Source organism: Rhinatrema bivittatum, chromosome 6, assembly GCF_901001135.1.
Source record: "Rhinatrema bivittatum chromosome 6, aRhiBiv1.1, whole genome shotgun sequence".
NCBI lineage: Eukaryota > Metazoa > Chordata > Amphibia > Gymnophiona > Rhinatrematidae > Rhinatrema > Rhinatrema bivittatum.
The window spans coordinates 89,416,726-89,443,462 of record NC_042620.1 but is presented as its reverse complement, the minus strand read 5'-3'; the positions used below and the strand labels follow the sequence as shown (position 1 = coordinate 89,443,462).

The following is a 26,737-nucleotide window of genomic DNA, read 5'->3' as shown; positions in this document are numbered from 1 at the left end:
TGATGTCTGTCTGTTGTGTGCATATGCAGACAGTAAACTGCTGATGTAAAACAAAGCACTTCATTGCTCAGAGGTAAAAGGTATTTTTCATCTTTTCAACAGTCTGGCCGCTGGAAGATAAAGCCTTGTGATGAGAAATTGAAGTATATATGCAAGAAAAAAGGAGTGGTTCACAATGAAACACAATCTGATGAGGGCTGTCCGCAAAATGAGGTGGTGATGTAGCTATTTAATCTGTTAAAATTGTAAATGTTTCCCATGTACAGTACCTCCAGATTTTCAGCACAATGTTTTCGGGGTTTTTTGCCATGTTCAGTGTTGTATTTCTGTCCTTACTCTTAGAACATGCTTTCTTCTTCCTCTGGTTATTTGAGCAGCAGATATCAAAGTTCTGATTTTTGGAACGCAAGAAATCCTGTGAAGTGACCTGTTACCTCCTGCCCACCATGAGGCACACCTGGCTTTTTACAGGATGGGACATAAGAAACAGTCACTGCACCCACGCTGATGATCTTCTGCAATATCATCATGTTTCCTGAACCTGTCATTCTACTTGGATTTTTTATTCTGAAAAAAAAATTAAAATGATTGCTTTTTTAAGGCACTAACTTTTTCTTGTGTTTTTATAGAACTGGAAGAGACATGGAAACTTCTGCTACAAGGTAGATCAGAATGAGGTTTCATTTGGACCTCAGTGTAATCTGACTGTGATGAGCAGGTACTGAAGACTATACAAAATATTGAACATATTCCATTGAATTTTTCAAATTTAACAATCACAAATGACATATTACTGATCTGAAATAAATTGTACATTTCAGATTTGAGCAAGAATTTATAAACAGATTGATCAATAAAGTAGAAGGCAAATACTACTGGATAGGCTTACAAGATGTAAATTATTCAGGACAGTACGCCTGGGTGAACACTGGAGGAAGAAATGAAAGTGTCACGTACACAAACTGGAATAATTTTGAACCAGGTAAAATCATGTAATTTTATAGGAAGTTGAATATTAAATATGGAGTGTCTCCATTTTGTGAGATGGGTTAGTAGGTGATTAAGAATGGTAACCCCTGATGTAGGTGGTTAAATCCTCTGAAACGTGAGCTCATGTCTGGTGGTCTAATTGTTGAGAATTTTTAGACAGTGGAACCCTGTAATTGTTTCTTATTTAAAGATAAGCAAAAAAAATTTTTGTTGAAAGTCTCTAGGGATTTTTCCAATAGAACCAGCAAATGAGTGACAACTTGCTGATGCTGCTTGGGGCCCATTGCATGTCAAGAGGTGGTGGATGTAAATTTAAGTAACACAAACATTTTTTTAAATCACTGATCCATAAATTGTTGAACTTATTGATATGTATATATATAAAGAGTGATTGTTGAGATCGGACACTGTTAGTGAAAATTAAAGACCTCTTCATTTATTGGGTAATAAATATTGGGTAATAAATATTGGTTCTTGTACAATATTAAATATATTACATGAATGGACATTAGTAGATTACCAGTCATCACTGAAGCTCCCTGGTTTCCTGTGATGGTCTGGCAAATGTTGAAGTCCTTTGCAGCAGACTGTCCCATTCCTTGTGGGAAACCAATTTCCTTGCTCCTGCCACCTCATTGGCTTGACTGTCCATTCCAGCTCCAGATTTGCATCTGACTACTGCTGTCAACATTTTGCCACCTTCCTGGGAGGCCACCCTACTGTTTTCTTTCTTCCCCTGAGGGTCACTGTAGTCTTTTTGTTTTTTTGTGTGTTTTTTTTCTCCCCTCTTCTTTCCTGACCCCCCCCCCCCCCCCCCACACACACACACACATACACATTCTTCCTGGCTGGGCCAACTCATTAACTCTTCCGTTAGGCTGCTGCAGCCACCTTACATGTATTTGCTGAACAGTTGAAACTATACCTAATTCTTTCAGCCCTGAGAGGATCATAGTAAATAGCCCTGAGGTGGCTGCAGCATTGTCAGAAGAGGGAGGTCTTGCTGGAAGCAGCATTGGTAAAGGGAGAAGAGGAAGACCATGCAGAAGATAATTGGAGGGGGACAGATATGACACTATGCCGAGAGAGGGAAAGTGGGGGAGGAGTGAGAGGATAGAGATGATAGAATGGGGAGGTATGCGAGAATGAGTGAATGGAATGATGGATGGCAGTGTGAACAGATGGATGGAGTATTGAGAGGTGAAAAACTGGAAAGAAGGATGGGAAAAGATAGGAAAGATTGGAAGGGAGGATGTAAGGAGAGTCTGATAGAGGCATATGACAGGCAAACCTCGAAGAGGGAGCGAAATTGAGTGTTCTCCTAGGGACAAGCAGGGTGGTAGTCCTCAACATGAATGATATCATTGGATGGAGCCCGACATGGAAAAATTGTCAACTTTTCTAGAACTTTTGCATACTGGGCATGCCCAGCATGCCCTATTCATGGGGTCCCTCTTCAGTCTCTTTTTTTTTCCATGGAGCTTTGCATCGCAGTTTCTGAGCTCGTGTTTGTTTTGTTTTTCAAAAGTATCTGGAAAGCTTTGCACTGATATTTTTTGGGGTTTTCTTGCATCTGGGTCCCTCTCAGTTTCCCTGTATCCTAGTCAGGTTTTTCAGACGTTCGGAAAGTTTTTTTTTTATCTGTCCCCCGTGACCAGCGGTGTGTCAGTTGTTATTTTTAGCCCCTTCAGTTCGAATTGTCATGGCCTCTTCGGGTTTTTGGCGGTGCCCTCAGTGCCCGAGGACAATGTCCATCGCAGACACGCATGATGTGTGCATCCTCTGCCTGGGTACTGCCTGTGCAACCAAATGACCCCAAAGGGACATTGCACTCGTCTAGACAAGATGGAGAAGCTCTTCAGGGCGAGAAAATTTGAGACATTGACATTGGTACCATTGATGCCGAAGGACCGAGGAGCTGCACCAATTGACACTGAACCATCGATTGGCGGGGCCATCCGCTTTGTTGATGCCGCCGGCAGATAGGGGCTCTGAAGACCGGCCTCTGTCGGTCTCTTCCAGATTGAGGACATCAGGTTCATTGCTTTGACCTCAGCACCAGGAAAAGCCCGGGCCGAGCACCAAGGGAAGCCGAGGAAGCATTGGCATTGGTCACTATCGATGCACAGTGCCAGGCTGAGGTCTGTGCTGGTGCTTGCTGTGATGCCCATGAAGTGACCCCACGGCGAGGAGTGCCTATCCTCCATCGATGCCGGGGATCTGCGACAGTCTCCACCAGTCCTGGTGTCAGTTGCCAATCCACCTCAGGGCTCTGAGAAAGACCTGGCCATCCTATCTGCCTCCCACTCTATTTTGGCATTGGCAGCTTTTGAGGAGGAACTGAAGTGCAGAGTCTAGCTGACAGTGGATTGGGTGCTGCAGGGCATCAAGCTTGTGGCACTGACAGCACCAGTGCCCGCGCTCTCCCTGTTGGAACCTCTGCTGGAACGTCTCGAACCCCAGGAACCGACCCACTTGGTGTTGGTTCCCATGGGTCATCAATGCCTGGCAGGGCACAGATGCTCCTTCAGCCCAATGTGGTGGCAATTGCCAGTTCCTCTGAGGAGGAAGGTCTGGTAAGGTCAGCGCTGACGCCACGGCCTGCAGCCCCCCATCCAGCTTTGCCGGGGCTAGCACCGGTGGCACAGGTGCCTAGACTTCTGGATGAAGGCTGAGCACCTAGGGTCTATTCCCCTGTGGATTACAGTGAGGATAAGGCCCCATATGACCCCTGAGAGGAGGACACTACAGAATCCTCCTCAGAGATTTTCCCTTTAGTACCGTCTCCTCCGGAGGAACAAAGGAGGTCTCTGCCTGAGGACTAGACCTTCACAGGTTTTGTAAGGGCGATGGCAGAGGCCATCCCTTTTCAGTTGATGATGGAGGAGAATGCCAGACACAAGATGCTGGAAATTCTCCAGTTTGTGGAGGCTCCTAAGGAGATTGGGGCGGTCCTGGTACACAAGATCTTTAAGGAGTTGCTGTTGAGGATTTGGGAGCAACCCCAGACAGTTCCTCCGGTGAACAGGAAGGTGGACGGGGTTTACCTCATCCAACAGGCGTCCGGATTCAAAAAGTGTCAGCTGACACACCAATTGGTAGTTGTTGAATCTGCTCTCAAGAAGGCCCAGTGCTCTCGGACCCATGTCTTGGCACCCCCAGGGAAGGATCACAGTGCGCTGGATGCTCTTGGGAGGAAGGTATTTCAGGGGGCAATACTCATTGCCCGCATTGCTTCCTACCAGCTCTATATGAGCCAATACTCTCACAACCTCTGGAAGCAGTTGCAAGAGGCGGCTAAGTGGCTGCCTCATCAGCAGGAAGACATCTTTCTGCCACTGATGCGTCAGGGTCTGGAGTGTGGAAAACACAAGGTGTGTTCCACATATGTTTTCGAGATGACAGCAAGAATCTCTGCAGTGGGAATTGGTGCCTGCAGAATGGCATGGCTGTGGGCCTCTGATCTCTGACTGGAGGTACAGGAATGACTCGTTGACCAGCCATACACAGGAGAGAATATCTTCGGAGACAAGGTGGTCCAGTTACAGGACCACCATGAGACCCTCCAACATCTCTCTGCCAGCACTTCGGACCCACACTTCTCAGCCAGGAGGTCTGCGAGGCAGGGTCAGAGGAGGTCTTTCTATCACAAGAGGAAGTACTATCCTCCAGCCCCTTCCGTTCACAGAGGGTGAGCTCCTGCGGCCGTCTCAGGCAGATGCAAGCTCCCAAGCCCCAACTGGCATCCCAGCCAAATCCTGGGACACTGTTTTGACTGGATTGCAGCATAAGCCAGTCACCCTTTCCCGAGATGCTGGACCCACCCGGTCGGGGACAGGCTGCAGTTCTTCACGAATCGGTGGCACAGTGTAACCTCTGACCAGTGGGTTCTGTCCATCACCCATCAAGGGTATCGATTTAATCTACTGGATGTCCTGCCAAACTTTCCTCTGTGCCTGTTTTGGGGGCCGTTAATGCATTAGGAGGTACTTTTAAGGGAGCTCTCCGCCCTCTTAACGGCCAGAGCGGTCGAGACTGTCCCACCAAGGCAAACGGGGGCAGGTATTTTTACTCCCATTACTTCCTGATTCTAAAGAGAACAGGGGGACTCCAGCCCATCTTAGACCTGAGGGCCTTGGCCAAGTTTCTAAAAAAGAGAAAAGTTCAAGATGTTTTCCCTGGGCACCCTGATTCCTTTCCTGAAAAAAAAGGGGACTGGCTATGCTCCTGCGATTTAAAGGATGCTTGCACTCACATCGAGATCTTCCCAGGTCACAAGAAGTATCTCAAATTTGTGGTGGGAAAATAGCACTTCCAGTACAGAGTGTTGCCGTTCGGGTTATCATCGGCCTCACATGCCTTTACAAAGTGCCTGACCGTGGTAGGGCGCACCTCCACAGGCTGGGAGTGCATATTTTCCCCTCACTGGATGATTGGCTGGTCAAGATCACCTTTTGGGCGGGGGCAGAACGGTCCCTATGCTTGACCATCCAAGTGTTTGGAGTCACTAGGGTTCGTTATCAACTACCCAAAGGCCCTCCTCAACTGGACTTCAAAGGAGCCCTGCTAGACACGGTTCAGGCAAAAGCCTTCCTGCCACACTCCAGGGTGGTCATTTTGGTGACCATAGTGGAGGTGATTCAACAGACCCAGCAGTTATCACCGTGGCACATGTTGAGGCTGTTGGGCCACATGGCCGCCACCATCCATGTTACTCCCTTGGCATGCAAACACATAAACAGAGCCCAATGGACCTTGAGGTCACAGTGGTGCCAGGCCACCTAGGATATCCAGGCTTGCATAAGCATCACTCTGTTTCTCCGAGACTCCTTGTCCTAGTGGTGGGTTCTCTTGAATTTGGAGCAGGACATATTGTTTCAAACTCCCCCTACTCAAATTGTCCTTACCTTGGATGCGTCCACCCTGGGGTGGGGTACTCATGTAAACAGGCTCCGCAACCAGGGCCTGTGGTCCGCTCAGGAAACATAATGCCAAATCAACTTCCTGGAGCTCCAGGAGATTAGGTAAGCTCTATGGGCTTTCAGAGTTCGGCTATCCAACAAATTGTCCTGATCCAAATACACAACCAAGCAGCAATGTGGTATGTCAACAAGCAGGAAAGCAGAGTCATACTTCCTGTGTCAGGAAGCAGTCCGGATCTGGTCATAGACTCTGGCCCACAGGATGGTGTTCCGGGCCATGTATCTGGCCGGAACGGAGAATGTGATGGCGGACAGATTAGTCAAGCCTTCAGACCCCATGAGTGGTTCTTGGACCCAGGGGGTGGCGAACCAGACCTTCCGCCTCTGCGGAAACCCAGATGTGGACTTGTTCGCATCCCCCTACAACAGGAAGGTGACTCAGTTCTGCTCCCTGTACAGGTCATTACAACACAAAGGGTAATATTCAAAAAATCTTCTTTGTCTATCATATAAGCATCACACACAGAAGAACTATATACCTTACAATTTCATTTTTTATCTTTTTATCCAAGCACAAAATATCACAAACTATCTAGACAATTAAAAACTATCTCATACATCCACATCCATTCAACATTCATGCCATATAAAATCACCACCAAATTAGGTATAAATATTCCTGATTAATACTGTACTAAATTTTCCACATCTCAAAAATTGCAGTATGTATTATTATTCATTCATTCGTAATTCTTAATTCCAATACAGATACTTGAAATAATCTTCAATAAAGCCAGGTCCGACAAAGATATCTTCGTTTCACCCTCTTTCATGAGGGCTTCCTCAAGGACTAACCTGGAAACATCACTTTCTTCAAATATCAATTTCTTCCAATAATTTTCAATGTACATGCAATGTGATCTCACCAAATATAATCCATCATTCAAGTAACTGAGTATTCGAATAGCTATCCACAGCAATACATAACATCCTTACACATTCATTTCTTCAGGACTTTAAATTCGATATGTTTACCTGGAACTGACGTACTTCACCTTTGCCCACCATTAGGACAAGGGTCTTCTGTATGCATATCTTCCCAATTCCACTAGTGACGAAGACTCTCCTGAAGCTTCGACAAGACCGAGAGACTATGATCCTCATAGTCCCTCATTGGCCAAGGCAGGTCTGGTTTCCACTCTTACGGCAGTTATCCATCTGGGAACTGATCAGTCTGGGGACTTCCCCCAGATCTCATCATATAAGATCAGGGCAGGCTGCAGCATGGAAATAACCCGTGTATATAATTACTTGCCTCTATTTACCCTCATATATACCCATATACTCATATATACATATACATATCTTCAAACTTTTGTTTACTACTTTGTTATGTCTAAATTCTCTTGTTACATGTCACGCGCGCTATAAGTGTAGTTATTGTTCTCTGGAAACTGATGTGATATCTCTATTGAATGTCGGTATATAAAACCGTTAAATAAATAAATAAATAACCTCCAGACCCTGTCGCACTTAGCTTGGATGTTGAGAGGCTAATTGTGCAGCCGCTGGATCTTTCAGAGGATGTGTCTTGAGTCCTGGTAGCTTCTCAAAAGCCTTCCACTGGAAAGTCTTACAGACTGAAATGTAGGAGGTTTTCCATGTAGTGTGAGCAACAGACCCTAGTTCCTTTCTTCTACTCCATACAAAAGCTGCTTGACCTCCTTCTGCTTCTCTTGGAAACTGGTCTAAAAACCGTTAGAGTTCTTCTGAGTGCAGTTGGTGCATAGCACCAAGGTGTAGATGTTACGCCCATCTCTGTGCAACCTTTAGTTGTACAATTCATGCAGGGCCTGCTTCAATTGAAGCCTCCCCGCTGTGTCTTGGGACCTCAAAGTAGTGCTTGCTCAGCTGATGAAATCTCCTTTTGAGCCACTGCACACTTGTGACCTAAAGTACCTGATCTGGCAGGTCATATTTTTGGTGGTGGTCACTTCAGCGCGCAGGGTCAGTGAGCTCCAGGCCTTAGTGACTTATCCACCTTATACTAAGTTTTACCATGACAGGGTGGTCCTGCGTATGCACCCTAAGTTCTTGTCTAAGGTGGTGATGGATTTTCAACTTAACCAGTCAATTGCCCTGCCAATATTTTTCCCAAGCCCCATTCTCATCAAGGCGAATGAGCACTGCACAGTTTGGATTGCAAGAGAGCCTTAGCCTTCTACTTGGAGCAGACAGAAGCTCATAAGCAGTCCACCCAACTTTTTATTTCTTTTAACAGGAATAAATTGGGAGTTGCCATTGCCAAACAGACACTATCCAATTGGCTAGCAGTTTGCATCTCCTTCTGTTATGCCCAGGCAGGGCTGCATCTTGGGGATCATGTCAAGGCTCATTCTGTCAGAGCCAAGGCTACATCGGTGGCCCACTTGTGAGCAGTTCCTGTGGAGGAGATCTGCAAGCCTGCAAAGTGGATTTCTCTCCACACATTTGCATCACACTACTGTCTGCATAGGGATGGCTGACGTGACAGTAGGTTTGGCCAATCTATCCTCTGGAACTTCTTTGAGGTGTAGAACCCAACTGTCCTTGCCTAGGGCCCATTGTTTGGGTTCACGCTGTCTCCACCTCTGTTACTAACAGCACTGTGGTTGTTGTGCCCATTGGCACCTAGTTGGTGTCTGTTGGTTCCCTTTTGTGTTAGGGAGCAGCCTGTAGCTAGGGATTCACCCATGTGTGAGAACTACCATCCTGCTTGTCCTAGGAGAAAGCAGAGTTGCTTACCTGTAACAGATGTTCTCCTAGGACAGCAGGATATTAGTCCTTACGAAACCTACCTGCCACCCTGCAGAGTTGGGTTTCTCCTGTGGTTTATTATTTTATTTTTATTGTACTCAGTGCTAATTTTGTATATTGTTTGTTACTTACTGTAAATTTGTAGATAGTGCTTATTGTTAGCCCTTGGACAACTGTTCTTCTGCCACTAGCTATTGTTCAATTGTTATTTTCTGTCCTTTTTTCTTCACTTCTCTTCCTCAGAACTTGGCTTTCATCGCTGCCCCCTCTCCTCCCCCTCCCTGTTTCATTGTATTTCTCCGAAGTTTTATGTAAACCGATATGATGTTCACTCGAATATCGGTATAAAAAAGCTAATAAATAAATAAATAATTCTATGTTACGAGACTGAAGAGGGTCCCTGAGTGCATGTGTGGTATAGGGCATGGTGGGCATGCTCACTATGCTAGTCAAAGTTCTAGAAACTTACATAAGTTTTCCGTGCCGGGCACCATCCGATTATGTGAGGACTAACATACTGCTGTCTTAGGAGAACACCTATTACAGGTTCCTGAACATACCCAGATCAGTCCAGAAAAGTGGGTTATGTATCCCTACCAGCAGGTGGAGTCAGAGAACAATTAGAACTTTGGGTACTGCTACATAACGAGAGTGCCACCTGCAGTCACTCAGTATTTCTCTGACTCCAGCAGGTGGTACAGATGCACACCTGTAGTCTTTAGTTATATTTTTTATTTAGTTAGATTGAATTTAATTTTTTGGTTTACGGTCGCTTCCTGAAATGTTAGGCACCTTCGTGGGCCATCCCTCAGTAGCAGCCGGGCGTCCAGGGAATTGGATATTCCTGTCAGGGTTTCGCCCGCCACAGTTCAGTGTCTGACGACCAGGGGCTTCTGGCTACTCACCAACGTCTCTGCTACAGCTGCTCCCTTGTCTCCTGTAACTGCTTTTCTCTGTATCTTGGTAAAGTTTAACTTAAAAAAAAAAAAAAGAGCTGTTTTCACTGCGGCTGACTGACAGTCTTCAGTGCTGAGGTAAGGAGAGGTGCAGGAGGGACTGGGTCTTTTAAGGCCGGCCAGGGAAGCTGTCAGCAGTGTTCCCCTCAGCTCCCGGGGCTCCGGGTCGTTTTCTGAGGGCAAGGGTGAGTTTTTCTCCTTGTGCCTCATTTACTCGCTGCTTCCCTGCTGGGAGCCTTGCGATTTCACTATAGACAGGCTCCTTTCCCGCGACATGGCTGCGCGGGTTTTCTTCTCCTCAGCCGGTAGTCTCTTAGCCCGCAGTACGAAAAGGTTTTTTTTTTTCTAGTCCTGCCTGACTGAAATTTTCTCCATGTCGCAGCTCCGAGCATTTCTTTTTTTATTCGTGCACTTTTCTATTTCACTTCAGACTATCGGCGCGCTACTGCAGATGGGACCGAAAACAGAATTGCAGGCCTGCCGTGTGTGCGGGTCACGCGGCCAGGCGTTAGATGTGGCCTCCTTATGCACAGCGTGTTCCCCGGGGTTAGAGGGCTCTTCAGAGCTTCTTGCCTCCTCTCTCCGGGAGGGAATGTCTTTCTCGCCTTCAGTATTTGCAGTCCCCAAGATGGAGGGCACGTTTCAGCCCATCCTCGATCTGCAGAAGGTGAACCGTTGTCTTCGGGTTCCTCGCTTTCGTATGGAAACCCTGAGAACAGTGATGACTTCGGTTCGAAAAGGGGAGTTTCTCGCTTCTCTGGACCTCATGGAGGCGTATTTGCACATTCTGATCCGGCTGAATCACCAGAGGTTTCTGCGGTTCAAGGTCTTGGGACGATACTTCTAATTTCGAGCCCTCCCATTTGGTCTTGCAACAGCTCCTCGCATGTTCACCAAGGTGATGGTGCTGGTGGTGGCCTTCCTTCATCAGGAGGGAATCTTGGTCCACCCGTACCTGGACGACTGGTTGATTTGCGCAGTCTCGGGTGGACTGTGAGAGATCAGTGCACATGGTGATGTTCACATTGCGATCCCTAGGTTGGGTAATCAATGTGCAGAAGAGTCACTTGGAACCCACTCAGAAGTTGATTTATCTCGGAGCACAATTTCGATACCTTGCTGGACAAAGTGTTTCTAGTGGCAGACTGAATAGGGAAGTTGCAGGAACAAATACATTCCCTTCTTCGAAGGAACAATCCCACAGTGTGGCATCATCTTCAGGTCCTGGGCTCCATGGCTTCAACTTTGGACTTGGTTCCTTTGGCATTCGCTCACTTAAGACCTTTACAGCATGCGCTTTTGTCTCGCTGGAGCCCGGTGTTGGAGCAATTCCATCTACCAATGCCTCTACTTCCGGAATCCAGAGCCAGTCTGTCATGGTGGCTGTCACTGGACAATCTGGAATGGGGGGTGGATTTGGACACTCCGAATTGGCTGATAATCTCCACCGATGCCAGCCTCTCAGGTTGGGGGACGGTGTGTACAGACAGATCAGTCCAAGTCCTCTGGTCGGCGATGGAAAGATCCTGGTCCATAAACCGGCTCGAGACCAGGGCTGTACGTCTGGCCCTACGGGTATTTCTTCCTTGGATCCAGGGCAGAATGGTGTGAGACTTTCTGCAACAGGGCTTCGCTAAGGGCTTGGCGTTCAGTTCCCTTCGTATACAAGTTGCAGTTCTAGGTGCCTTGTGGGGAAACTTTGACGGCTGTTCGCTGGCAGCGCATCCGGATATTGCTCGGTTTCTTAAGGGGGTCAAACATTTGCGCCCTCCCATCCGTTCGGTGTGTCCGGATTGGAGTTTGAATTTAGTCCTGCGAGTTCTATATGGCGCTCTTTTCGAGCCTCTTCGTGGAGTTTCCCTGAAAGATCTGACTTTGAAAACAGTGTTTTTTGGTGGCCATTTGCTCGGCCCATCAAATCTCAGAGTTGCAGGCGCTGTCTTGTCAGGATCCTTTTCTTCGGATTTACGGCGATCGGGTATCGTTACATACGGTTCCGTCTTTTGTTCCTAAGGTGGTTTCAGCCTTTAATGTCAATCGAACTGTGGAGCTTCTGGGGTTCCCTAACTGGTCCCGGGAGTCTTCTCAGAACAGAGACCTTCATCTTTTGGATATGCGGCATGTCTTATTGCGTTATCTGGAGGTTACCAATGACTTCAGACGTTCTGATCATTTGTTCGTTCTCTTTGGTGGCCCAAAGAAGGGGGACAAAGCGTCAAAGGTGACCATATCTTGGTGGATTAAGGAAGCCATTTGCGCAGCGTACGTAGCCCGAGGGCATCAGGTGCCTTTGGATCTCAGAGCTCATTCCACTAGGGCTCAGGCTACCTCCTGGGCAGAGTGTCAGTTACTGTCGCCTCAGGAGATCTGTAGGGCGGCGGTGTGGTCGTCTATTCACACTTTTACAAAACATTATCGATTGGACGTTAAGGCTTCTGATGAACCATTCTTTGGGGAGAGTGTGCTTCGTGCGGGTCTTTCGGGTTCCCGCCCAGTGTAGGGTGGCTTGGTACATCCCACTTTTCTGGACTGATCTGGGTATGTTCAGGAAATGAAAATTGGTTCTTACCTACTAATTTTCGTTCCTGTAATACCACAGATCAGTCCAGAGGCCCTCCCCTTTCTTCAGATACCTAAAGACTGTCTTGGTCAGAACCTGATTAAGTTTTTTATTGTTGAAGCTCCTTTTTTGCAGACATGATTCATGGAGTAGTTTTTAGCAGTTGTTCAGTCTGGTTTTTTGCCAGTGACGAAGTGGTAGTCTGGAAATTTGGTTGGGTGCTACCCTTTGTTATTTAGTTCTGTTAGCATGGGCTTGGGTACAGGTCAATACTGAGTAACTGCAGGTGGCACTCTCGTTATGTAGCAGTGCCCAAAGTTCTAATTGTTCTCTGACTCCACCTGCTGGTAGGGACATACAACCTACTTTTCTGGACTGATCTGAGGTATTACAGGAACGAAAATTAGCAGGTAAGAACCAATTTTCATTCCTCATTTAAGGGAGAACACCAAATCCTTACTAGAATTGCCAATTCTGCCTTCACAGCTTGCGCTCTATCCCTCTGCTCATTCATTGTACAAAGAGATTCATCTGACAGGCACATGGATTCTACCATATTCTACAAGCATATGGAAGAATTTAAGACACTTAATGGAATAGAGGAATATTTTATTTTATTTTTTTTGTATTTTGCTATGACTTTGTCATCTTTATTTAAAGTGTATATACATATGTCTATGGAGCCCTCCTACAACCAACAAATTAGTTTGTTTTTTGTTTTTTTTATAAATTCTAGCAATGCCTGGGGGCTGTGTAGCAATGGCAAATGGGAAATATCTTGGAAAGTGGGAGGTCAAAGATTGTAAAAGTTTTAAGGCTCTTACGATCTACAAACGAAGTATTGGATCTGCCCAACCAGAAGCACTACCTCCTAAACGTAAATACATCTGTCCTGATGGATGGTCATATGGATCAGATGGCCTTTACTGCTACAAGGTAACTGCTCTTTTATAATAGCTTACTCTATTTGTATGTGGTCATTTATAAATAATATTATAATGTTAAGCCACTATTCTAGAGGGCATCCATCTGTACAAGAAAAATGGACAAAAGAAATCCTATTCCGGAGGTGGAGTCAAGATGGTGACTCGCTAAGACACACTGCACCCTCGCTCTGGCGTTTCTATTTCTTCTCAGTTAATTTCCAAAGCAAGAATGGCTCCAAAACGAAAAGGGAAGACAAGAAGTTACCCACTCGACTTCAACGCTCTCTCCGGGGCAGAAAACAATTGCGCAGTGTGTGTCCAAACCAGCGATTTTGGGTCTGGGAGGTCCGGCTGTTGGGTCACAGGAAGGAGTCTGTGACCCGACCTCGGAAGGAACATCCCTCAGCCCCCTAGATGAGCGTCTACCTCCAGCTGTGAGGGCAGCCTCGACACCCTGCCCAAGCGGTAACCTGGAGGTGGTGAATCGTGAGACTTGGGCAGAGGGGGCGTCGTCTGTGGAGGAGCTCCTCCGTGGAAAGCAGAGAGTTAGGCATCGGAAGAGGAGAGTAGAACAGTCGGGAAGGATGGGTCGCAGAAGGAGGAGGTGAGAGATCTGTTCCTGGCACCCCTGTTAGTACCGGTGAATTTTTTTTATCTACAAAACCGGAGGTAGTAACACTAGATTCTATCTGGACATTAACATCAGCAATGGCAAAGTCTTTGGAGGATTGCTCAAGCAAAATTAATTATCTTTCCACGCAAATGGAACTATTAAATAAGAACTCTGAGTCATAAACAGGAAGTGGCAGAAAAATTTCACAATGTTGAAAGTGATATTCAACAAGTGAAAAAAGTTCAGTCGATATTAATACAAGATTGTGGGGCCATTAATCGAAAAATTGAGAACATTGAGAATGCTATGAGGCATTTGAATTTAAGAATACTGAACTTTCCCAGGGTGATAGGGGAAATTCCACGTATAACAGTTAAAAGATACTTCAACGAAGTATTCGAAATTTCCTCTGAAAAATCCCCACCCCTGGATAAAGTTTACTTTCTGCCAGGTCAGAATTATCAACAACGACAAATTACCACAAATGATTTGGATAATTTAACAGGTTTCCTGGAATCGTCTTCCTATAAAGTTGCAGAAAGACTAACTTTGCTAATCTCATTTTTTAATGAGAAGGATCTAGGAGACGTTATGCAGGCATATTTTAAGAAAGCTAACTTTGAATTCATGGGTTCCCGCATGAGAATTTTTCCTGATTTAACAAAATCGATTCAACTGAAAAGAAAGAACTTTCTTGCTTTAAAACGAGAGACTCTGGAAGTGGGGGCATCTTTTTTTTAAGCTTCCCTTGTAAATGCGTAGTAAAATGCAACAAAGATACATATATATTTTTTCAACTTGAGCAACTGAAAAGCTTTGTCGATGCAAAAAAGGTCCTGAAGCAATTAAGTATCAATGGCGATAATCCTTAAGTAATAATGTAACTGGTAGAATGAGTTGCTTGTTTTTTTTCTTCTATATTAAGTTTCCTTAAATCTCCTTAATATGCAGATATTCCACCCCCTTATCTGGTGGTCTAATGGATAGACAGAGAAAAAACAGAAAATTTCTTTGATATTTTATTTCATAAATGTATTTTGCCTGTTATTCTCTGACATATCATATTTCCTTTAGCAGAGTGGATGCTTTGTATAATTTTGAAAAAGTAAATAAAGATATAAATTTAAAAAAAAAAGAAATCCTATTCCTAAACACAGAGAAACCAGGAGAAGCAGTCCTTGGTGCCTCTTTCTACAGTTATCAAACAAAGTGATATAGCTCAAACATCAAATATTTTTATCACTGAACACCAAGGAGCTTTAAACTAATTTCAATTTACATTTACTAATGATTTTTTTGGCATATTTTCAAAATATAAGATGAAAATTTTAACTGAAGGAATTTTAAATTACACATTGCTTTAGAGTAGATTTAAAACTTGTCATTTCATAACTGTAGTGTTATGTACTCACTCTAGCCTGTAAATGCTGCCTGCACTTACTAGTTGACCATCCAGGTATAGTCTGGCTAAGAGCACACTGTTAATCTCTTTGCCTGCTATGTGGCAGGTTTCTTTGTGTATAAACATACACATACCTTGAGCTCCTAAAGAAACATATTTATATCTTCTTCTGCCTCTCCTCATTTGATCTGGATGACAAGACAATACATAGTTTCTTTGAGCAACATAGTCTATGTTCTTGGGGAAGAATTGCTTTATTTTATAAATGAAATGTCCATATAATATTAACTGTTGTCTCAGCAGGATAAAATCTTCGGTCTGTATATTCTGAAACTGAGAGATGCAAAAAAACTTTAAGCACAGAAGTAGATCTCTGCAGGAATATCCTCTTGAGTTGGTCCCAAATAGTTTGTTGCAACATATGAAAAAGTGGTGCATGCCCAGTATCTCCAGATGTTTAGCTATTTACAAGATTGGACATTTAAAAAAAAAAAAAAGGCCCTAATGGACAGACAAAGAACATGCAGTGCACTTTAAACTTCAAACCTCTGAACAAAGAATAAATTTGCAAATCCATGCATCCACTTAAGGCACTTTTCAGTAGCTATTATGTATTTGGACCATCTGGTTATGTCTTAATAAATGGACAGCGTCCTATAACAGATATTTCCCTGTACGTACCAGGATCAGTCCAGACTGTGGGTTATGCTCCCAGTCCAGCAGGTGGAGTCAGAAGCAAAAATTCGAGGGGAGGTCCTATATGACCTCACTCCTTGTGCCTCAATCCTCAGTATCTTCTGACTCCAGCAGGTGTGAGCAGGGGACTGTTTAGTCCCCAGCACAGGTTTCACGTTTAGGCCTTTTATTTTCTTGTTCTTGAGGGATCAAAAAAAAAAAAAAAAAAAAGAATATAAATAGGATAGAAGACTATTTTATTTGGGACTAGGTTGAGAGGAACTTGTTAACTTTCTATTTTGTCTGTTCCTTTCCCTTGTTCTTTTATTTCTTCACGGGGTAAGTGTTTTTTCATTTACTTGTTTAAATTTATTATTTCAGCTCCTAGCCACCTCTTGCCGGTTCGTTTCGGCACTGGAGGGCGGCGTTATTATTTTAATTTTCTGTCAACTTTGCGGCGCCTCCCCTAGCTCTCTCTCTCTTCCCGCCCTGCGAGAGTTTTACGACCCGCTGCCCCGCGACGCGCCATTCCCCGGGGCTGCTGGCTTCTGAGAGGTTTTTTATTTTTTCCTCAGTAGCTTTTGGTCGATAGGGGAGGAAAGGGCGAACAAGTTTCATTTCGCCAAGACCTCTTCAGGTTTAAGCCGCGCCGCCTGTTTTCCTGCCTTCCTGAGGAGGAGGGGATCTCCTACCTCATGTCGAAGACACCGAGCTGCTCCGCTTGTGGACGCTTAGGGAGCCGTCTCTCTAAGGAGGGACTGTGCTCCGGCTGCAAACCTTCTGTTAGGGCAGTCGCGCCATTGGAGGAAGGCACAGGAGACCAAGGAGAGGAGGCTTCCTCTCGTCAGCGGCAAGCCCCGTTCCCGCTGAGCGAGGAAACGGCGGCCATTTTGTTTTCTGAGGACGAAGCTGGATCTGATTTGGAGGAACCGGGTGACCCGATTTTTAGACAACCGGAGGTTTTGCCTCCCCCAGTACCACAAGGGGACCAATTTTCAGTTGGCAAGACCCCGGGTGGGCCTCCCCCGGGGCCTCCAGGTTTTTCTCCTGAATTTGTGGTACTGATGCACCGTGCTTTTTTGCAAAGCAGCGGTTCACCTTCGGTTTTGCCCTGGGGACCATCTCCAGCCAAGGTACCACGGCTGGATCCTTCTCTAGGGGGACCTTCACCACAGGGATTGGTTCCTCCCCTAAGCTCAACTCAGATGGCTTCCGGACTTTTAACTGGTCCACCGCGGGTCTCTCCAGTTTTACCTGATGTGGATGTCAATCAGGACCCCGTTGGAGATGATCCTAATCTCTCTGTTCACGTCGAGGGAGACGATCCCAGAGTACTCCGTATTTTTCAACCGGAAGAGTTAGAGGGACTCATTCCTTATATTCTTCAGGAGATGGATATTGATCCGCCCCCGGATCCAACGCCTTCAGATCCCAAAGTGAAGAAAGGTGACCCTCTACTTGCGGGGTTGCGACCTTTGGCCAAGGCTTTTCCTACGCATCCTAGTTTTCTACAGCTGATCTCTAGAGAATGGGACACTCCAGAGGCATCCCTCAGGGTCAGTAGAGCCATGGATAAACTTTATCCTCTTCCGGTGGATTTTCTGGATCTCTTAAAGGTTCCGGCAGTGGATTCTGCTGTATCTACGGTGACTAAGAGTACTACCATCCCAGTCACGGGCGGAACAGCCTTGAAGGACCTTCAGGATAGGAAATTGGAAGTCCATCTGAAGAGAATTTTTGAGGTTTCGGCACTCGGAGTACGGGCGGCTATCTGTACCGCCCTAGCACAGAGGGCTGGTTTACGTTGGGTTCAACAACTACTTACCTCGCAGGATCTCCCTTCTGCTGAGGCTCAACAGGCAGATAGGTTGGAATCCGTGATAGCCTACGGTGCGGACGCGCTGTATGACCTTCTCCGGGTCCTCTCTCGTTCTATGGTGGCGGCTGTGTCGGCCCGCCGTCTTCTGTGGCTCCGCAACTGGTCGGCGGACTCCTCTTCCAAGACACGCCTTGGTTCTTTACCTTTCAAGGGCAAATTCCTTTTTGGTGAAGATTTGGACCAGATAATCAAGTCCCTGAACGAGAACGCGATACACAAGCTTCCGGAGGACAGACCTCGCTCTGCTAGATCTTTTAGCTTCTCCAGAAACCGATCTCGGAACCAGCGCCGTGCTCGGACGAACAGGCAACAGCCAACATCAAGGACTCCATCTTATCGTTCACAGGGATGGAATCGGTCCTTTCGAGGACAGCGAGGTGGCAAAGACTCTACAGTCCCTCGCTCAACCTCTAAACCTGCGCAATGATGCCAGGTTACCCCACGAGCTGATCCCTCAGGTAGGCGGTCGGCTCACTCTCTTTTACGAGAGGTGGGTTCGAATCACGTCGGACCAGTGGGTCTTGGACATCCTAAGAAACGGTTACGCGTTGGATTTTGTCCACCCACCCAGAGACAGATTCCTTTTCTCCCCCTGCGGATCTCTTCACAAGCAACGAGCTATACGTCACACGCTTCAGCGTTTGCGTGCCTTAGGAGCAATAAGGCCAGTTTCCACCAACGAACTGGGACGAGGTCATTATTCAATCTACTTCGTGGTACCCAAGAAAGAGGGCACCTTCCGTCCCATTCTGGATCTCAAGACTGTCAACAGAGCACTCCGGGTCCCACGATTCCGCATGGAAACACTCAGGTCGGTGTTAGCAGCAGTCCATCGGGGGGAATATCTTGCTTCCTTAGATCTGACGGAAGCGTACCTCCATATCCCGATCCACCCGGATTTTCAATGATATCTTCGCTTCAAGATCCTGGGACAGCATTTCCAGTTCAAGGCATTGCCTTTTGGTCTAGCTACAGCTCCTCGAGTGTTCACAAAAGTTATGGTCGTAGTAGCAGCAGCCCTTCGCCGGGAAGGAATACTAGTTCATCCGTACCTCGACGACTGGCTCATCAGATCAAAGTCTCGAAGTCAGGGGATCCAGGCCGTGGATCGGGTGGTATCCCTGCTCCAATCGTTAGGCTGGATAATCAACTACGACAAGAGTCACCTTACGCCCTCCCAGAACTTGGATTTTCTGGGTGCTCACTTCGACACGGCACAGGGCAAGGTGTTCTTACGCCCAGAGCGAGCTCAAGCGTTGAGAGAAAAAGTTCACCGATTCTTATTGCTCCAGGTACCGACTGCCTGGGACTACTTGCAGGTGCTGGGAACTATGGCTTCTACAATAGACCTAGTTCCGTGGGCGTTTGCGCACCTTCGTCCTCTACAGAAAGCACTTCTATCCCGGTGGAAACCGGTATCTCAGGACTACAGTGCAGTCTTGCCGATTCCTCAATCGGCTCGGCTCAGCCTCCAATGGTGGTTAGATCCCCGGTATCTTGCCAGGGGAGTGTCATTGGAGACACCGGACTGGGTGGTGGTTACCACAGATGCCAGTCTCTCAGGATGGGGGGCAGTATGTCAGTCGAGCTCCATCCAAGGCATTTGGACGAAGGAGGAAAGTCAGTGGCCCATCAATCGGTTGGAGACAAGGGCAGTCCATTTCGCCCTACAGGGATTCCTTCCGATGGTTCGCCGAAGGGCGGTCAGGATTCTCTCGGACAACGCAACCACGGTGTCGTACATCAACCGACAGGGGGGCACAAGGAGTCGCCTAGTAGCGTGGGAAGCGGAAAAGCTAATGCAGTGGGCGGAGCGGCACTTGCTCCGGTTGGCGGCGTCTCACATAGCAGGCGTAGACAACGTCCAAGCAGATTTTCTCAGCCGTCAACGTCTGGATCCGGGAGAATGGGTGCTCTCCAGGGAAGTGATGGAATTGATAACACAGCGCTGGGGAGTTCCCCATGTGGACCTCATGGCCACTGCCGAAAACGCAAAAGCTCCTCGCTTTTTCAGTCGCAGGAGAGAGCACGGGGCGGAAGGAGTAGATGCCCTAGTCCTCCCGTGGCCCACGCAGGTCCTTCTGTATGTTTTTCCTCCGTGGCCCCTGGTGGGGAGGGTGTTACGTCGCATAGAGTCTCACCTTGGTTTTGTGATCCTAGTTGCGCCAGAGTGGCCGAGAAGACCATGGTTTGCGGATCTGCTTCTTCTATCTCAAGAGGAACCGATTCGTCTCGGTCACCTCCCTCATCTTCTCAAACAGGGTCCTATATTTTTAGAGGAGGCAGATCGCTTTTGTCTTGCGGCCTGGCTTTTGAGAGGCGTAAGTTGAGACGTCAAGGATAACCGGAGGCGGTTATTTCCACCTTATTAAGGGCAAGAAAGACTTCCACCTCAGTTACGTACATAAGGGTATGGAAGGTATTCGAAGATTGGTGTAGAGTCCGTACTATTGTGCCGGTTCTCGCCTCGGTGGTTCAAGTTTTAGATTTTCTTCAGTCGGGACTAGAAATGGGTCTCGCATACAATTCCCTTCGGGTACAGGTGGCGGCGTTGGGAGCCTTGTTGCACACGGGGACTCTTTCGCCGCTTTCTTCTCACCCAGATATTCTTTGTTTTCTCAGAGGCGTTCGTCAGCTGAAGCCTCCTTTCAAATCGCCCTGTCCTTCTTGGAGTCTTAACTTGGTACTCGAAGTTCTAGGAGGTCCTCCGTTTGAGCCTTTACACGCAGCCACTGTCAAGGACCTTACCCTAAAGACTGTCTTTTTGGTAGCTATAACTTCTGCTCGTCGTATCTCGGAGCTCCAGGCCTTGTCCTGCCGAGAACCTTTCCTCCGTTTCTCTGAGGAAGGTGTTTCCATAAGGACAGTACCTTCTTTTCTCCCCAAGGTGGTTTCTTCTTTCCACTTGAATCAATCTGTGGAACTTCCTTCTTTCTTGTCATCAGATCCCAGACAGCTTCGCAATCTGGATGTCAAGAGATGTCTAATGCAGTACTTAGCTCTCACCAATGACTTCCGTCTTTCGGATCATCTTTTTGTTCTATGGTCAGGCCCCAGAAAAGGTCAGATGGCTTCTAAGACAACCATCGCTCGATGGCTAAAAGGTGCGATCGCATCGGCATATATTGGAAAAGGACGTCAGCCACCTCTAGGTGTTAAAGCACACTCTCTTCGAGCACAAGCTGCCTCTTGGGCAGAAAGTTCATCGGTGTCCTCTCAGGAAATTTGTAGAGCGGCCACCTGGAAATCACTACATACTTTCTCTAAGCACTATCGCTTGGATGTTCGGGCTCCGAGTTTTGGATCTTTTGGAGATAGTGTTTTGAGAGCAGGGCTGTTATCGGCCCACCCGGAGTAGGGGAAGCTTTGGTACATCCCACAGTCTGGACTGATCCTGGTACGTACAGGGAAAAGAAAATTATTTCTTACCCGCTAATTTTCGTTCCTGTAGTACCAAGGATCAGTCCAGACACCCTCCCTGGATTTCTTGGGTTTGTAATGGGATAAGCCTCTGCTCTTTGTTCCTACTTATTATCTATTTATTCTATCTCATCCTGGGGCTCCAGGACTTACTGTTTTCTCACAGTTTTTTGGTTTACAAGTTCCGTTGTGGGTTTACCAGTTTTTATTCTTCGTTCATAATTGTTGAACAGTTATCTTTTTTGATCCCTCTGTCTCTTCTCTTTGGCTTTGAAAGTCTTGTTACTGAGGATTGAGGCACAAGGAGTGAGGTCATATAGGACCTCCCCTCGAATTTTTGCTTCTGACTCCACCTGCTGGACTGGGAGCATAACCCACAGTCTGGACTGATCCTTGGTACTACAGGAACGAAAATTAGCGGGTAAGAAATAATTTTCTTATGTACATGTCTCCAGGTACCTTTCCTGCATTAAATCATAAACATTTTCATCTTTTGTTTTTACTGGACCAAAAAAGGTTTTCCATTATGAAAGACTGCTGCGAACCAGAACATGGGAAGGGGCTGAAAGATTCTGTGAGGCACTTGGAGCTCATCTCCCCAGCATTACTAGCTTTGCTGAAATGAAAGAGCTTCATTCTCTGCTACGAACTCAGATCAGGTAGTATCCTCATGTCTTAGATTTTGTTTAAAATGAACTTTGCTCAACATTTTCAGTTATTGGGATGGTAACGTGATGATAGCAAATGCACATTGCAAAGAGTTGCAGCAGTAATATGTCATGAGCTTGTTGGTAGGGGAAATAGAGACGTGCTGGTGGGCAAAAGGGACATAACCAGGGCCAGAGTTAGGAATAGGCATGTGCCTAGGGTGCCAAATTTAAAAGCTGCTCAAAAACTAGGATTCCCCTTTGCTCAGACTTCCAATGGCAGCCTCCACTCCCCCCAACTGCAACCCTTGATCCTCTGCTTATGGGAGCCATAATCCTAAATCCAGCCCTGGATATGGCAGCCTCTGCACTTGAGGAAGATGAGATGACAATTTTATAGTTTAATAAACTTCATTTATTTTCAGTGGTACCCGGTGGATCTGGGTTGGACTAAATAAGAGAAACCCCTCGTCCCAAGGATCCTGGCAGTGGAGTGATAATAGGCCAGTAAGTAAATTTGAGATACCGATTGACAATTGAAAGATAATTTGAAAGATTTTATCCCAGAAGACCTTCCTTTCTTTCTTTCTTTCATAAGTTGACTTTTTAACTCTTTGAAATAATTGAGGCGTAACATTGTTTTGTTTTTTTTTTTCTTTTCTGCTTGTATAATAGTTTCACATGGTGGTTTACATTTTTGCCTGTTTAGAGTGTTGTGTTGGTCGGAGCTTACTGAGACTAATTATTATTCTTGTAAAGGTTAATTTTAAGTTTCAGATTAGACTGATTAGGATAGAGAGATTTAAAGAAAGGTAATGTTACTGGGAGATCATTATTTAAAGCTACCCCAGTTCCTAAATTAGCAGGCTAAAATTTGAATATTTTCAGTTGAAAATTATCATAAATCTAGCTGGATATAACTTTTCATCAAGATTTAGGATGCTCAAAGTTGCTTACCTAGACTTATTAGACTATCGCTGAATATCATCACTAGTGGCTAAGCTCTCTTGCCTTCTCTGCCATTTCCCTCCCTCCGTAGCATAGAAAATGCTGAATGGGGATGCTGACAGCTCTCCTTCCCCCTTCCCCCCCCCCCCCTGAATAATTCAATGTAGTGAGCCAAGAGCTCCCCTGTTTTTCTCCTCTAACCTCCTGAAAACTTCCCCTGTTAAGTCCCAAGGATATAGGCTTCCAGTCCTCTTGGCTTAGCATGTAGCATTTGCTCTGGCAGCAACGCTGGAAGGTGAGCAGTCAGGAGGCAAGAGTAAGTCCTCTTCCTTGCTCTTTGGGTCCTCACATTGAGGATTCTTGGAGGTGTGGAGGATGGGAGATGGGAGGGTTATTGTGGAGTTGAGGGGAGAGAGGGTGTGCTTCATCTTATAAATCAGAGAGCATTTCAAGATTCAGGGGAGAGCTGTGATAGTGAGGACTTCATCTCACAAATTGAATGTGGGAGGGGAAGTCAGGACTTGGGATTATTTTTTTTAAATAGGGGCTCAGAGAGCTTTGGTAGGTCAGATTTTGCAGTATCTTGTCTGGCCAGATTTAGGGGGTCATTTTCCAAGGTGTTATCGCGGGAGATAATAACGCAAATCACGCTAACAGCCGTTAACGCGATTTGCGAATGCAAATTCGTAATTATATATTCAGGGGGCGGAGTATATGTAAAACAGGAATCGTGTGCCACGACAATTCCAGAGAGAGAGACTGACTTGCTATAGTGCCTATGCCCTAAACAGGTATTTGTATCCCTATGGGAGGGCCACCTAGTAACTCTGGGTGGGGATTAGGTATGAGCGTAGGGGGTTGGGAGCCACGTTCACATTCAACATGAGACGTACGGAAAGAACAGTGGTCTCTAGTGAAGATTTGCTGGCCGTCGGAGTGAGGGAACTCACTCCAAGAAGAGATTTGGGCAATAGTCTCTCAACCTAGCTGGATGGACACTCTACCTGGGCAACAACAAGCTCTCTCTCTCTCTCTCACATATATATATATAACATGTTGCTTGCAGCACCTAAGACTGGAAATAGGCTGTTTGGACACTTTCATGTACTGCGATGATTCACTGGTTGAAATATCACAGTGCACAATGGATTTGTGAATCCATTTCTGCAAATGGCAAAAACATTGCATCATGTGATGTTTCCCTGCTGCATGAAAAATGCCTTATTTGCATGGGACATGCCCCCTCATGCATTACCACTGTGATATTGGAAAATGAGGCCCTTAGCTGGTTAGTGTCAAATATGGCATAAACCAACTAAATTCTTAAAATCCCCCTTTTTTCATCTTGCTAAATTTGTCCAGTTAGTGAATTTGACCAGCTAAATTTAGTAAATTAGTGGAGCCAGACTTTCAAATAGGAAGACCTTTCTGGCTTAATCCCTATTATAGGTGAAAAAATCTTTTGAAAATTGATCCCATAGTGAAACAGAGATTACTAAATTTAGCCATTCAGCCCAATCATTTTTTTTAATCTAGCTAAGTCCCTTTCAGAATTGGCCACCATTGGAGGCAGGATGCTGGGCTCAATAGACCTTGGTCTGACCCAGCATGACAATTATGTTCTTATGTTTCTAGGTTTAAAACTAAAATTGTTGAAAGCAACCCCATGATCCTGCTCTTAATTTTTCAATTCCTGCGTTATTGGTAGGGTCCTTCATTATCTATTTAAACCAATTTTTCACCCATAAATTTCTAGATCTTTGCAAAGTTGAAAATTGGTTTAAACTGATTTTCACCCTAATTTTGCACCATCAAAAGAGAGCAGCATTTCAAGGCCCTGTTTGCTGGAAGCTAGAACAGAGTGAAATATAGGTCATAAGTGCAGTGATTGAAGCCCCCCTGCCCCAATCCCAGGCTGCATCTTGAAGCTAGAGCAGGTGCTGCTGATGAGGTGTTTAAAATCGCCCCTTCCCCATAGCCAAAGCATCTACCATCCGATGCAACCAGTGAAGCAATTCAAGTACCAACTCCCCATCCCCTGCAACTGCTGGAAGCCAGAGCAGATAGAAGCAATTTCTGACAGGTTCTCTGCCCCCCCCCCCCCCCTCCCGCAGATGTGGAAATGCTGCAGAGCATGGGAGTTGCAGTAAGCGTGCACAGACATCCTGCTGAAGAAAAGGATCAGTCTCCTACTTGTGTGGCCTAAGTAATAAGCCACGCATTATAACAGTTTAAAACACGTGCTAAAAAAAAAAGTACTCTCAATGCAGTAAGCTAATGGTATTATAATGCATTGGGAGTTTAAAAAAATAAAGCGCATTAAACTGGAAATGTACAGAAAAAATGCATAATGTACATAAAAATGTGATTTGTGCACATAAGATGTGTTTAGCACAGAGAGCATAAATCATATTTTATGCACAGAAAACATGCTTTATTTGCACAAAACATGTTTTCTGCTTATAAATCCGAACTAAAGACCCTAGCACCAGAACTCCTGGCCATAGGTTTAACATTAACCTTGGAAACTTTTCCACCTCTAACTAGGAGTTAACAGTGCTAACAAAACACGAGTTAAGCCTGTGCACTTCTCTGTATGGGGGGGGGGGGAGGATAACTGTCTTCCTTACCATTAAATTTACATCAGAGGTGCTAATCTGTACCCACAATTTTTGTGTGCAAAACTCCTTGCATCAGCAATGAAGTTTGAACACACAAAACGTGTTCATAACTGCAAGTAAACCTGTGCAGTCTACTAAGCAAACCTTGTTGTATCAGCTGCTGTCTCTGTATGAGAGCCTGGAGCCACTACCGGTAAAAGGTGGGAATAAATGCTGCTGCGATGGAGGGGGGAGAGATTCTTGGCAGGATGGGACTGGGACATGCTGGGTAGAGAGAGGAAAGTAGTGGGATGCTGCCATCAGGGGGTAGGGGAAGAGAGGGGAAAACTGAGTGGTGGGCAGGACAATGAGATATAGGAGATAGGGAGTTGTTAGGCAATGAGTGGGGTAGGGAGAAATGGGGATGCTTTGCTGGAATTGGAGGGAGCAAAAAGTATATTCTGTTTGTTACAACATTAATCTGCTTAATATATATTTTTTGGCTTCCTGGTTTCTGTCCACCAAGATAAATTCTGTTTATCCAGATAAATAGACATTTTTAACACTGTTTTTTAACCTGTTACAATAAACACTGAGAAATTCCTGAGAAAATAAAATAAAAAATGAAAATAAAGGTCCCTAGCTATTGTGATTTAAGATGCTTTCAGCTGTTCTTAGGTTTAGAATATAGACGTTCAGATAGAAAATTTAACTTGATCATTAGTGTGCTTGTTTAATCTTGTTTATACTCTGTAATTGTAATCTTGATATCAAAACTACTCATGTGCCTCCAAATCTTAGTGCTTTTAAAACCAAAAAGTTCATGTATATTTCTGAATCTATAGAAAACCCTGAACATTTCTAACATGGTGTAAAAGCTACTGGAGTGTATCCATTTACAAAAGAACATTAGAACTGCTATACTGGATCTGACCAAGATTCCATCAATCCCAGTATCTGGTTTCCAAAAGTGGCCAATCCAATTCATAAATACCTGGCAGGATCCCAAATAGTAGATTCCTTGTTGCTTCTACCCAGGGATAAGCAATGCCTTCCCCAAGTCTATCTGGTTAATAATGGTTTATGGACTTGTCCAAACCTTTTTTAAACCCAACTATGCTAGCTGCCTTTCTCACAGGACATCATACAATACCCAAAGGATATTTGACAACTATGCCCAATTGTATACAAACTTTATTAGTAAATTCATATTTGAAGAAATATAAGAAATCAATTGTCTTCATAGTGATGGGAATTGATATGTATTGTAAAATGGTGTGCTACATGCTGTCTGAGAGAGAGAGAGAGTGAGCACCTTGCCATAGTGCCTCCTCCCTAGACAGGTATTTGTATCCCTATGGGAGGCCCACCTAGTAACTCGAGGTGAGGTTTAAGTATTAGTG

The 26,737-nt window shown here is 45.5% G+C and overlaps 1 protein-coding gene across 1 annotated transcript in view; it reads left to right on the top strand.

Annotated features, from left to right (window-relative positions):
• Nucleotides 1–26,737, top strand: part of LY75 (lymphocyte antigen 75) — a 397,255-nt gene that overhangs the window by 171,769 nt on the left and 198,749 nt on the right. The window contains exons 9-14 of the mRNA XM_029605582.1: nt 103–213; nt 630–718; nt 822–982; nt 12,961–13,160; nt 21,656–21,798; nt 22,212–22,293. Coding sequence (XP_029461442.1) covers nt 103–213; nt 630–718; nt 822–982; nt 12,961–13,160; nt 21,656–21,798; nt 22,212–22,293 — 786 coding nt within the window. The remainder of the gene's footprint in view (nt 1–102; nt 214–629; nt 719–821; nt 983–12,960; nt 13,161–21,655; nt 21,799–22,211; nt 22,294–26,737) is intronic.